This window comes from Pipra filicauda, unplaced genomic scaffold, assembly GCF_003945595.2.
Source record: "Pipra filicauda isolate LSUMZ 115617 unplaced genomic scaffold, ASM394559v2 scaffold147_size4022426_pilon, whole genome shotgun sequence".
Classification (NCBI taxonomy): Eukaryota; Metazoa; Chordata; class Aves; order Passeriformes; family Pipridae; genus Pipra; species Pipra filicauda.
In genome coordinates this window covers 2,939,295-2,953,898 of record NW_024103962.1, presented here as the reverse complement: position 1 = coordinate 2,953,898, position 14,604 = coordinate 2,939,295, and the positions used below count along the sequence as shown (strand labels likewise).

Sequence of the window (14,604 nt, the reverse complement as noted above, 5' to 3'; positions counted from 1 at the left end):
GAGCAGGAAAATAATTGTCAAAATTCACTTCAACTTAGCTAAGCAGATCTTTTCAAACTTGATTTTTCTCAAATGTTTACTGGGTATAAAGAGCAAAGAAAGGAATAGCCAATAGCTCTGTCAGCAATAGACTGCATATTAAGAGGACTGCAAAAACTATTAAAAAGTATGAAGTTAGTCTTAGACTGATACCATCTCGTCTCAAGTAGTTTTTTCAACAGTCCATTCCAAGATTATTAATGACTCATGTCCACCATCCTGCTGGCAGTGGCTGTCACAGTAATATTGCAGAGAAAAGGAATAAAAAGAAGAAAAATTCCATAGTCCACCCCGTAACTATGAATTGATATGAATTACCATCTCCTCCTACTTCAGCAATTCTCTAATGATTACCTACTACTTTGCATTTTGTAACACCAATTTTATTTCATGCCAGTTCCTCTAGTCTTTTTGGCCATGTCATTCTTTCTGTATGATATCTTACTATTCCTCTTTCTGATTATGTCTGTTACCAGCTTCTATTATTGGTGCACTCTTAATATTTCTGCCAAGATCATTAACAAAAATTTAACACAAGGCTGGTCAAAAAACATTCTCAAACAATTCAACAGGGTTTTTGCTTCCCCTCTCCCCAGCATTATAAGCAAGTTCCTTTGAGCAGTATCTATTGCCAACTCTTCCCATGAGCATTCCCTTTGACCCTACAACTTCTCATAGGTTGTCACATCAATGCTAAACTGAACTCCAGATAGAGGAAATCCGACACATTTACTTTGCTTGAAAATCAGCTTTCTCATCAAAAAAAAGCTAAGAGGTTAGACAGTGATGAGCTATCTATAGTAAATCCATGCTGCATTTTATCCCCTTTTTCATTTAGCTCCACATCTTTATCTATTTCTTCAAAGATCTTTTCTAAATCCTCATATGCCACTGTGTCAAGACAAATAGGTCTGCATTGCCAAAATCCATTTTCCTTCCTCTTGATACGGGCTTTGGCTGGGATGGAGTTAAATTTTTTTCACAACACCCTGGATGGTGCTGTGTTCCAATTCTGTGGCTAAAACAGTATTGATAAAACTCTAATATTTTAGTTATTGCTGAAGAGAGATTGCCCAGTGTCAAGCCTTTCTCTTTTCCCACGTTGACTCCCCATCCCACTTCAGCAGTAAGCCAGGCTTGGGCCAAGAAAGTAGGAAGGGAGACAGCTGGGACAAAGGGATATTCCATACTGCATAATCTCATGCTTAGCAATAAAAATTGGGGTAGAAGAAGGAATTCGAAGAGACAGGGATTTTACTTCCAAGGTGGCCTGCTGCTAAGAAATTGGCTGGGCAGTGGTCTGCTTGTGGGAGGTGGTGAGTGATTGCCTTAACACTGTTTCTTCCCTCCCAGACTCTTTTCCTTCATGAGTTTTTCCTCGCTTTTGCTATTGCTATTGTCTCCCCTGTTCCATTGGCAGAGGTGAGGAGGGCCCAGGTGCATGGCTGCTGGCTGGCATCAATGCATGACACTCTTCCTAAATATAAGCATTACAGCTGCACCTCTGACTTTGTAGATTTACAGAGAGTATCTCTTTGTCAAAGAATTTTATGTACCAGTTCTTTTGTAATTTTTGGACAATGACCATCTGATTGCAGCTGCACATACAGAATAACCTTGCAAATTCATGATTCTACCTCTTTATGATCACTTCTGTTTCCATATATTAATTTCTGTTACCCAGGTTGGGTTTGCTCTGTGACTCTTGGTATTAAAAACAGAAGTAAAGTATTTATTTATTCTGGGGACCTTATTCAAATCATCCTTAATCTCAAGCACACTTCCACTATACACAGGTCTTGCCTTCTTACACAAAATCAAAAAATCATAAGAACTTTTTACCATTTGACAGTTTAATTCAGATCAACGTCTTTATAATTCTAGTTCTATTCCTATTCCTACACAGCATTCTCTGTGAATTTGCTTTCCCACTTCCCAGTGCTCACACACTCTGTCATCTTTAACTGCAGAGATGCTTATTTACTCAGATAAGCCTGGAGACTACATATCCATTTTTTCACTTAAAGGGCAGAAATTTCTCTTAATTATATTATATTAATTTTTAACAACCTCCAGGTCTTTTTTTCCATTCAATTTTTTTTCCATTCTGGACTCCATAGCTTACCTTGTTTTATTAAAATAGTTCTATTTGTTTGTTCTCTTTGAAACCCAAAAGTGTACTTAAAGAACCAAAGAACTGTTTATTCTTCTATTTCACCTGAATTTAGTTATGAATGCTCATCGTTATTCTTGAGACCTACATCTCTGATAATGCCCTCATCACTTAACAAAGCTGGTATATCCAGACTTTCTGATTCAGCAGCTACTTGATGAAGAAACTTTTCATGCAGAACATACAGGAAGGTTTGGGCCCTGCTTTTGTTAGTAGAACTTAAATTTCCCAGCTATGAACTGGAAAATAAGTCTCTGCAATGACACAGTTCTTAATAGTAGTTGCCTCTAATGAATTACACATCTAAATACAAACCCAAGGATTTTAATTCCTAGATTACCTCAGTAGAATTAATTTACTAGCTTTCTCTTTCCCTAGAATTATTTTATTCCAAAGAAATTATTTTCAATCTCTGCTATCCTTTCTTCTTCCTTCCCTCTTATCATTTAATTACTATTTGGTGCTATTCCACCATTTAGCATTCACTGTCATCATTCCTGAGTAGGCATATGCACTTACACATGAATTCCAAACATATCTGCAACCCTACCACATTTTTCCTCTCTCTAAATTCACTTTCACATCTGTAACCAATACTTCACACTCCTCCATCACAGTGCCTGTAGCCCAGCATCTATGTACAAATAGTTCAGTTTTTCTCAAAGACCATGGTAACTCCCTTGTTTGCAGGTCCCCAGCTCCTACTGACTGTTTGGCTTGGAGACCTTTAGCCTGAATCAGTATCATACATATCATCACATACCACTACCGTCTGAAGACACAGACACTTCCATATGTGTGTTACTTTTGAGTATATTTGTATGGTCTCTCTCATATTCTCATTTTGCATTTATATCTCCATTTACAATGGACAGCTGCTAAACGAAAAACAATACAAAAAAACACCCAAACCTTTGCCTAAAGTTTCATAGCCAGTCCTAGGGATAAATGGATCATGCTGCAGCCACTATCACCTTTAATGGAAAGCTGAATCCTACAATATCCCAAAGCACAGACCATAAGGTTCTACCATGAGCTCAGAAACTTAGAAAAGGTATTAAGCCTGCAGTTCCTTTAAGGCTCTAGAAGCTATGCCTCTTTACTCCTGCTATGAATTGAACAACCTTCCTCAAAGAAACAAAGGACCAGATTCTACAGGGTGCTACAGGTTTCTTTGCAATATAATTCAAGATATATGTGTGTATTTAACCAACCCTTTCACTCCTCACTTGGCTATCCCAGGCTTTAGCAATTTCTGAGGCTAGTAGAAAATGCAGCTGACAGCAACAGCAGTAATATAGCACCCTTGAGTGTTTGAAGTGTAAAGTTCATTAGTTCTACTTTAAGGTCACTCTTTTAATCCAACAGCCCAAACCTTATTCACACTACCATGCTGTTACCCTGGAAAAAAGAAAACTGCAAAAAAATAAAGACATCAGCTTAGATACCTCTTACAAGTGACAAGATCAGCACTAAAAATCCAAATCACAGTCAATACCTTTTAGCAAGTTTCAAGAAAGCAGCAAAACTATTCTTGATTGTGCTGCAGACCAAATGAAATTTAATAGAACGGATAAAGGAAATGAAGGAAGGAGAAGATAAACATTTCAATACCTGATAATTGTGTTTTATAATTATTAGTTGAACTTGGCTTACAAATAGAATTTACTAGGGTGTCTTTTGGGAATTACAAGACATGCAAACAACTGAATTTTAATTTATTCTGTGTTTGTTTACTGATTTTGGTACATACAGTCTAAATTTTAACAAACTCAATTTTGCTTTATCCTCAGTGGATATTTGTACACTTATTAAAAAGTTATGTCAACAGAAGACTCTTAGAACACAGGGATTGTGCTCTAACAATTCTGAACCATATTTTTAAAATAAGAGGTAATAGCTCTGTCACTTATTACTTTGGCAGATCCTGCACAAACTCACACATTTACTTACGTGCATTGTAAGAATATTTTAAAATTAAATGGGACACACATCTGTAAGATAAGTAAATTAGCATGCATAGATCAAGATGACTTTCTCTTTTTTAGGAAATAATCTGAGACCCAAGACTAATTGGTAATGTTAGATATACATAGTTTTTCTTCATCTCACATACTCATGTTCCTAAAGGTGATAATTTTCAGCCCTGTTCAGTCTACTCATTCAGAAGAATGGGAACAGCATTTCTTTCCAGTGCTAAATCAGCAATTGCCTCAAAATGAGCTCTCAAATTAAGATTCTTACCTACAAGACTCAAGAGTTATCATTTACATCCCCCAATTTATTCTTTTATATTTATAGTTATACCATTCTCACACAAATATTGTATTTCAACAAATATTAAATAGTTTTTATTTTACTCACCTGCACACTAAGATGAATCCATTTCTTCACAAGAATTCTCCCCAGTGTCATTACTTTTATTGGTGGCTGCAAACCATTTACTGTGCGATAATAAAACATGGTCTCTTTCTCAGAGATTGTGAGTTTGAACACAGTCTGCCCATCAATAGCCTTTTCTATCACACACCTTTGGAAATAACCAAGAAAAACAACATAAGGTCAGAGGCACACACATATACACATTCTTGCCAAGGTGCTATCCTGTAAAGTGATGCTAACCTGAATGTATTAAAATAAACATTAAAAATACAGCTCTTGAGAAGATGCTCAGTGACAGTGAAAGTCACAGGATGTACTAAGTGTAAAAGAACTTTAGCAAAGATAGCTCCTGTCTTCATCTGTAAGGTTTTTGGGTATTTGGGGGTTTTGGTGGGGGTTTTTTGGTTAGTTGATTGGTTTGGGGTTTTTTTCACGTGTAGTGTGTCCAACCCCAGTTCACTTGGGGGTGGAGGAGGGGTCCACTTTGTCTCCTTTCTTCACGTTCCATTACAGAAACCACAATGACTGGCAAGCACTGTGCAGGTCTCTGCTGCACTCTTCATACAAAGCTGTACAACTCAGCACATCATGTGGAGGCACTTCAATTTTCCTTAGTCTAACTAGACAAATGTAATGTAACCATAAAAAGCAGTACAAATTACATGCTTTGGAAATAAGTCTTCCATCTTTCCACCAAATCTGTCCAGGTAAGGTAGCAATGACACCAGCTTACCTTACACTCTCCCTTTAGCACAGCCTTTCTTTAACCTGAGAAACTAGAGCAAGGCAAGGAGGATATCCAGCCACTCATTAGGATTTCCCCCCCAGACACAAAGAATTTCCATCAATAGCAAATGCAACAATGACATGTAAGGTACAAAGAATATCATCCACAGCAACCCATTTTGCATTTCTAGCTCCTGAAATGTTTTTGCCAATCGAATCACCATGATGTCAATGGTCCTGAGAAAGCATAGGCTATATAAACTTGTGAAATAACTGTGTATTTTATTAAGGTAATCATCAGTACAAGAAAAATTATAAAGTTCTACCCTTCCTATTTCACCTGCTTGAGAAATACAGCCCTCAATTTACTGACCCAGGAAAGGTCAAATATTTTAACAGTTACACCAGACCAAATTAGTGCACTAAGTCACAAGAGAGAAGCATATAAAATTTGTATGAGATTGGGATTTACTTGGACATATTTCAGGGGGAAAAAATAAAACCAAAAAACCTCCTAGCACCTACTGATAAGGGTCTTCATCTACCTTGCATTTATAAAAGTATCAAAAAGGCTGTTTTTTTGATACTGCCATTATTCATTAATTCACCCTTAAATCCAAGAGAAAAATTAATTCATCTTAACTGTTACTATTTTAGCCTGCTGGAATGTTGTCAATGAAACACCTTGCAAAATGCAGACTTCTGTTTTCCCAACCTTACTAAAACCACATTTCTTAATAAATTGTCCACTGGTCTTTTCAATATTTTGTTTGCTTGTAAACATGCTAGTTTTGTTAGATAATAAATGTGAAGGAAGGCTCAGCTAAGTAGCAAAATATTTAGGAACTGGATTTACCCAGTTCCTGGATAAACAATAATTGGATAATCCAGGTTTTTGTTTATTTTAGTTATCTAAAACAAACATCCCCACATTGTTTTTATCCCCTAAGGTGTCATGACTTTAAGAAGGGAAGCGACCTTGATGTACATCACTTTGAAAACTAGAAAGAACAAATGTGAATTGTGACTTACTAGTAAAAGAGGAAAACCAAGAGGGAGAAAAGAGGGAAGGAAAAACAAAAAAAAAAAAAAAAAAAAAAAAAGAAAAAAAAGAAAAAAGAAAAAACCAAACTAGTGCTAACATAGGTGAAATAGGCAGAAGCATAACTTCTGACTCTGAGCACGATTTTCCATTCCAGCCATGATTATAGAGAGAAGCCACTGTTCTTTGTGAAGTTTTCAACTTCTGGTAACCTGCAGTCCCGCAGAGCCAATTCCTAACTACATATATCTCAGTGGTGGGTTTGGATAAGAAAAAAGCAAATAACACAAATCTGCTCAGTCAGCTTTCAAAGAGAAAAATATTTTACAGAATCTAACATGGCTGCACCGGTGATACCCACTCATCAACTGGAGCACTTGCAAATGGGAACATCTGCACCGTTTTAAATCAGATGAATGGTATCTTAAGGCAAATCCCCCTTCAAGTCTAATTCCTAATGTAAAACATCTAAATGGATACAAAGTAATAGGATATTATTTTAGTCCCTTGGATAAATAAAGTTAAAAAAATATATGTGCTACCCACTTCACAATCGCGCAATTCCTGCTGATCTTTTTGCATGTAATCAGGGTCTAATCTCATTTCTCACTCACCTCCAGTGTCTCCTGGTCATCTAACTTCCAGTTACTCCAGTTCACACTACATTGATATAAGCTGCCTGTAATGATTACTCATACATGCTAAGCTTCTACTCATATTCTCATCCTATTCCATTGCGAAGGGTTATCATCATATACAGTTTCCTATATTTTGCTAAGGCTTACATACACGCTACACATAGGCTTACTGAAAGCAATTATATTAACTGATGGGTACATGCAGCAAGAGAGGAAGCACTAGGAAAGAGTGAAATTCAGGGGCAAGAACTTTGCTCACTTACTGAACTTACTGCCCAAAGGGAAAGCAAATTTAAACACTGGCGTACAAATGTCAGTGCTTTCTCACTATTCTCTTGCTTCTCTTCAATATTTTCAGTATGCAATGACTTAAAAGCATGCCTACAATTATCTCTACTATACATCTTAGAAGAACACTAGGGCTTCAAATAAATCCATAAAATCAGTCAGGTGACTTTCCTCTCTTTTTTGTAGCAAAGTGTATTCTTTTCAGATTCACATAAGAAAAGCTGGTCTATGAAACTGATGAAGAAAATTCTTGGTGTCTCTGCTTATCCACATATATTTCATCACAGTCTTTAAAGAGCCTTCAGACCTTGGATCCTCACATCTCTCTCTCATTTCAACTAGCACAGTAACTTCTAACAGAAAAATCCTGCTATTCTCTTACATGGGTACATGCATAACAGAAATGTCACAGGATGTAATGGGATACTATGCAGCAACACTCCCAGCTTCTTTCCTAAGCACACTCTCACAGCCAGATCACATAAAATTTAGCATAAAAACACACTAGTATGGCATGTCCAAAACACATGGGTCTGCTGTACCTGATGTAAGAGTATTTTGCTAGTAAAAAAAAAATAGCTTGTTAAACTTTCAATTATTTTACTAGTAAAATGAGTGGCTAGTTCTGGCTGATCTTCCTGGTCCTTTGGTGGTAGCACACAAACTTTGTTAGAATGCTTCCCAGTTCCATGAAGTTCCTCTGCTGAGATAATGGAGCTTAAAAGGTCTCATGAATGACATGTAACAGGGACAATTCCCCATCAGGGACTGCAAAATGTAGGACAACTGGTAAGTCAAACTCTATCTGCCAACCTGAAGGATTCACTAAACCAATAATAAAAGGGAAAGCATCTTAGTTTGCTGGCAAATTATTTCTCCTTTGTAAGATGCCTTCTGAGTCAAGCTTCAGTGGTTACACATGTACAACTACTGTTCCACCACAAATGGAGCTCTGCATTCTTTTTATGAAGAAAGAAAAAAATAACACACTTCTTTCTGTGAACAGTGGGAAAAAAAGCATGTGGACATATCATCCTGACCACTGGAAAAACTGTTGTCCAACTTCAATTTCCAGGCCTGAGCTTCACCACTGTCATTTCTACATGTTGAGTAGCAGCAACCTCACAAGGTAGAAGAATGAAGTCATCTATTACAAAAATTGAATAAAAACATTTAAATTTTAAAGTGATCTATAAAACCCACTGAACAGTATATTGTGTAGTTATTAAAACAGTAGCAATTGAAAGTTAATCTTTTACACTATTCCATGGATTTATCAGTCATCCTAGAGGTCTGGTTTTCTTCACAGAACTTAATCATTTGAACCTAAGGACATAACATCTCATTGTTTTAGGCTCCATGCATCAAAAGCCTATGCCACTGACAAAGAAGTTTCACAGATCTCACTCAATATGTCACTGCAACACCTTGCTTGGAAATTAGCAGCACATTTCTGCTTCAAGTTAGGCATGTGCTCTGCTGAACAAGACTCTGATATGCCCACGTGTGTGAACATGAACTCATGGCATAGGACAACACCAGGAATGGACTCTCTGACATAAAAGATTCAACCATTACTTAGAAAATGCTGTCTGTAAAAAACCAAAGGCCAAAGCTGCAGAGACGCCTTTCAACATACCGCCGCCTGAGCTGATCTAACTTAAACTCAAACTAAACTCAGTTTTGCTCTGCAGATCTCATTTATTTCCCCTACATAGCCAAAAATTCTATAGTTTGGTTGATTTTTTTTAAAAGTTAATTATCATTGCATAAAACAGACTATAATTTTACACTACAAATTCAGGTATTTCTGTTGTCTCTGATGATTTTCATACCCCTAGACAAGTTACTATTTCCCAGCAACATGCAAAGTAAGTATCAAGAATGCCTCAGAGCATATTACTAGCTTCATTCTAAGAATAAATTAGGAACACAAGTACAAAAACATTTGTGACATATACTCTGAAGGAGCATACTATACTTTTTGTGTGCTTTATTTTTTAAAGAGGATCTGCATAGCAAAGGTAAGAAAGAGTAGGATGCCTCTGCATTTTGTGATAGATGAAGGGAACCTTTTTTACAGGATCTGGGACGCGTTTTTCAAAAAGCAGGTTTTTCACTACAGTAAGGCCCAGTCAAGCCCAGTCACTTATAACAGCAATATTTCCTAAAAATGCAACATGTAAGCAAACAGGAGAGGGAGTACACTTAGCCACCTTTATTTTGTGAACACCTAGTGAAACTTCACTAGCAGTTTGAATAGTGGTATCGTTTGTTAAAGTAGCAGCACAATCTCTCGGTCAGGCAGCATTCCTCAGATCTTCCAGAAAAACTATGACCTTTTTTCTATGGCTCTTCAATATTCATTTTTGTGGCTTTCCTTGTCTGTTTTTAAGACATAAACTTGTACTGGAAGATTCCTTATGTTTTAGATAACTTTTTTCCATCATGAAAGCAGCAACAGCACAACCCTCTGACAACATAATTTTCTAGCAGCTTTTAGAAGGAATGTGAATTAGAAATACAAATTTCTATTTTTGAAAATAGATCTGTACCTTAGGTATGAACAGTTCCCACTGAAAGCAATTGGACTATCATCTGAGTCAATGCCACTGAAACTGAAGCTACTTGTCTTGACATCTGTGAAGACCCCAACCTAAATACAGCTTTAAAAATGTCACAGTTTCTCACCGCAACCTTTAAAATTTTAAATAGCTTGCTTATAATGACTGTGACTACAACGATCAATTTTTTTAAGAGCACCAGGAAAGTAAACACCTTCAATACTACTTACATTACACCTTCTTGCTCAGGTTTCAACCATACAGTTAACGTAAACGAAGCTGCAAGCCTTGGAAAACGGGGAGTAGAAAAGCAATCCTTGTGATTATGAAAAATAAAACTGGAAGCATTGCTGAAAGACCCTGGATGCAAGTCCCTTTTGTCCTCTGTGATGCAGGTACCAAGGCCTTCTGAAAGAAGTGGTTTGTAGGATGAAGGGGACGACCTGTATGGACATTCCTGAACACAAAACCTCTGGGTGCACGATATAATACTTTGAACAGCTACTGAGCTATGACAAAAAGTACTTCGGTCTGGCAGCCCACAAGTGGCTTGAGTTGGCACAATTGACACGTTCTTGAAAGCTCCCACATTTTCAAGCCTAGGGAAATGTCCCTGAGAGCTGACCAACACAAAGGAGTCATAATAAGTTAAGATTAATGTTTCAATAGCATGAAACAAGAAACGACACCTCAAGGAAAGAGCCCAGCAATTCATGTTTACAAAAAAGCTCCTCCTGATTAAAGCATTTGTAAATAAATAATGATGTCCATGTCGGTAGCAATGTCCTCAGGTGGTGTGCTTTAAGAGTTTATGCAGCATTTCATCCTCAAAACGCTCGTGCAAGGGCTCAGTCGCAAGGGACCTCTATGTCTTCTGGCCAGCGAAATGCACGTGGGTGACAGCCAGGATCTGCAAACCATAGAAAAGAGACACAGTCCGTAGGAGGAACATGCTCTTTTGCACCAACAGAGGTGATACCCTGCTAGGGATTTTAAGGGTCTGAATTCTTCTCCTAAACTGCGGCCAGCAGGCCCACCTGCAAACCTTTGCTGGCTACGCCTGAGACATCTGGGAGCCAGAGCACGGGATTAAGCCGAGTCGAGGGCGCACACGCTCATGGCCGAGCGCAGATTATCCCGGATCCGTCGCGTCACACAAGGCCGACACTCGGCTTTGCGTGTCAGGGCGAGGAGCACGGGACACGGCAGCTCACCGGGGCACGCCACTGCGGCCTCCTAAAGTCTTTCCTGAGGGTTTCGAGCGAGTTGGTTGGACCTCACGCTCGCATCCCCCCGGCGCTTACCTCAGCCTCGCACCGCTCCTTGGGAGCTGCCGGGCGCCGTCCCCACCGCGCTATTTCGGGACACCCCCCTGTTCCCCAGCGAGCGGGAGCTGCGGCCGGACCCTCTCCGGCCGTGTTATCTGTCGTCCCCTCGTGCCTTACCCCGCCGCCCACCTCACGCCGCCTGCTCCTCTCAGCGCTCGGCAAAGCTGATTAAAAAAACCACGTTCCCCATCTGTCCCGTGTGGAGCTTTTCTAACAGCGAGCGCCTGCGCTGGGGCGCACGGGCGGGCCGGGCCGGGCCGAGGCCAGGGCCGGGGCCAGGGCGAGGGCAGGCGCAGGACGATGGATGAGTTGATGCACCGCCGCTCGGAGCGGAGCGGGTCGGGCCGGCGGCGCCCGGCGCTCCCCGCGGCAACGCCACCGCCGTCGCCCGGCAACGCCGCGGCCCCGCCCCGCCCCCGCCGCGCTTTAAAGCGGCCGCGGCGGCAGCGCGGGACGTGTCCCCGGGAAGGGACGGCGGGGAAAAGCGCTGTGACGCGCTGGAATGAGGGTGGGGGGTTGGAGTCAGAGGAGCACGGACCAGAGCAGGGCTCTGCTGTGCGGCGCTTTCCCCAGCAGCATAAGCGCGATGAAGATGCACGGATCTTCAGGCGCGTTTCCGTGAACCGCGTTTCTCCTTTTGGTACAAACAAGCTGCGAAGCTTGTCGTCAGTGAGCTGAGCGTGAGCTACAACGGGTTGTTTACGTGTGTTTCTGGACAGAGAAGCACCAATTAATACGTCCCCTGAAGGTATATGAAGCATCTGTAAATTTTATCTTTATTGTGGAAGTTGCATGAGCTGCAACCTGGCTGGTATCTCTCCCTGTAATTTAGTTGAAAGTGCCTCCAGTAACTTGTTACCTTTGCATGTTTGGACTTTTACTGGCTCCACAGTGACAAAATTCTTTGGCAACATATACAACTGCTAAGAAATCATCCTCTGTCATAACTATTAATGCATTTTAACAAGCCCTTCATGCCATATCAAACAAGCTCCTTGACCATTCCTGGAACATCTTTGCTTTAATACAGATTTTTTTCCTAAGGTCATAAAAGATAAATAGTAATTCCTGTTGAAGTGTTATCAGTCACTTTGCAGTGTTTTCATGTTCTGGTAGTCATTCAGCCATAGCTCTGTTGTCAAAATTACATGCCCTAAAATACTCAAATATAAAGAACTTTGTTTACCACAGAAGAGCTGGGAGGGAAACATTTGTCTAAGGCATGATGCAACAACTCAGCCCATAAAGCATTTCTGGATAAATACAGTTAGACCACGTGCTACCACGGTACCATCAACAGTGCGATGGTCAGAGCTTCTGCACATCAAGAACAAACCAGGTCTTACGGAACACACTGGAGAGAGAACAGACAGAAAACAACATAGTCATAAAATCTCAGATATTTGATACCATCTCAGGACATCAAACAATGGGAACAACTGTAAGTCGTGGAGCATGCACCTGACAAAGGTGGGAACTTGCCAAGTGGCCAAGGACACCAGACTGACTTGTGTGTATTTCTTGGTATTCCTGAAATATTAAAAAAATCAGGTTTGGCTCTGTCCCACCCCTTTCCAGCAACTGGCAAGGCTTGCTCCAAGATTCCTTGCAGGTCTAACAGGTGCCAAGAAAGGAATTCAGGGTACATGCACCAAAAAAATGCACTTTCTGTTATATTCTGCAAATACTTGACCACCTCCCAAGTAGACTGTAGCATCTTTCAGTAGTGCTCACTTTGGGAAAATGGCCCTGACTCATGTTATACTCTCTATTCCCAAAACTAACCAGCAGAGGTCAAAATTTTCCCTTTTGCATATTTCATCCAAATGCAAAGACAGTAGTACAAACCTTGCAAAACCACATTGCAGGCCAAAAGCACAATTAGCCAGGTCAAGGATCACTACCAGGAGTATAATGAATAAACCACCTGAAGGAGGTTAAAAGATGAGAAATCATCCTAAGGCAAACCAAAGAGTAATTTTGCAGGAAACGTGGATCCTGTTCACAAGAGTGTTTTGAAGGCCCTTTAATGTACATATATGAAAACAGGGAATCCTACCAGGCAAGAAAGCGTGCTAGTATTATGCAATCAATCCTCATGAAGAATTCATTATGCCCATTTAACAGAATTAAAATTATGGCACAAGGAAAGTGACCTAATTCGAGTGCTTCAAGCTTTTAGGTACAACTGCTCGTCTCACCAGAAAAGAAAGCCTTCATTAGATATTGGGGTGCTCTAAGAAACATCAATGCCATTGGAGGATCTGACCTGCATTAGAAAGTTGTGACATAACTGGGCACCTGAACCTGATTCAACGCTGGATCCATTGCAGATCGCATCATCTGAAAAAAAGCTTTCCATAGCAGCTCTTTTCTTAACTCATGGATAGCAGTCTCAGGACACCCTGAGGCTCTAGGAGGTCAGGACAGGTTGCTAGGGAAAAAGAATCATAAATCTTAGTGTGTTGTACAGCAGTCTCTACCTTGACTAAAAAATTTTGAAGCCCACATGTCTGAAAGTTGAATGCTCTGAAGCAAAAATTTTATATGAGAAGTCATCTTTCTAAAATCAAGTTATAAGCCCTCAAAAAATATCTATTTGCACATGCTCAGTGGATCATCTTATTGGAGACGGCAAAACCATAGGGACCAATTAAAGCTTGTCTTGTATGCAAACTGACGCAACCATTGCCAAACTTCGATGATCATCTGGTAGGATGAAGGAAAAAAAAAAAGAAGGATAATTAAGGGAATGCAACAACGCACTTACTCAAAACTTCAATATTACAAAGCTAGTGTGCACAAATAGTGCACAATTGCATGTATGTGTTTTATACTCATACAGTGCAAGCCAACTTAAAATAATTCTTGGGATGATTGAAGTAGAATTTCAGGTGGTCCATGTCTCTCCCAAAACACCATGGGTGTTCTGCACCATTGCAATTGCTTTTAAATAATATTTTATTAGTGATGAATGAAATCTTGACAGCTAATTGTTCATCAGTTTTGCCTTGTCTTCTATTCATAGAGTTCTGAAAAAATGCAGAATTTTGAATTTTATTGTAAGCTTGCTGTTGTATTATATTCTGAAAACACCTTACACCAGTATGAGCTTCTATTTGTGCAGTGTTGAGTAGTTGCTGCTATTTTTGCTATTGTGTGAAGTGATCTATGTATACTAGCCCACGCAGCATGACTTTCAAAGATCAAGCTGAAGTGTACAATTCAAAATTCACTTTCAGTGAATATTCATAAAGACTTGCTTTTATGAGTGCTTTTCCTGGTAAAACTACACCATTTGAATATTTGCAGGAAATTAGCATAAAAGATCCATTTGCATTGCTGAATCAATATGTATTTCAAATTTAACTGTCTAGCAAAATTATTTTTTCCAGTATTTTGCAAAGAATAATAAAACTACAAT

The 14,604-nt window shown here is 39.6% G+C and overlaps 1 protein-coding gene across 3 annotated transcripts in view; it reads right to left on the bottom strand.

Annotated features, from left to right (window-relative positions):
• Positions 1-11,548, bottom strand: part of USH2A (usherin) — a 378,126-nt gene extending 366,578 nt beyond the window's left edge. For all 3 annotated transcript variants that reach the window (XR_005562590.1, XM_039378797.1, XM_039378798.1), the window contains exons 1-3: positions 11,298-11,548; positions 10,083-10,762; positions 4,577-4,742 (exon numbers count right to left, since the gene is read on the bottom strand). Coding sequence is in view for 2 of the 3 variants with exons in the window: in XM_039378797.1 (XP_039234731.1) it covers positions 4,577-4,742; positions 10,083-10,567 (651 nt within the window). In the remaining variant the exon portion in view is untranslated. The remainder of the gene's footprint in view (positions 1-4,576; positions 4,743-10,082; positions 10,763-11,297) is intronic.
• Between the last annotated feature and the right edge of the window lie 3,056 nt (positions 11,549-14,604).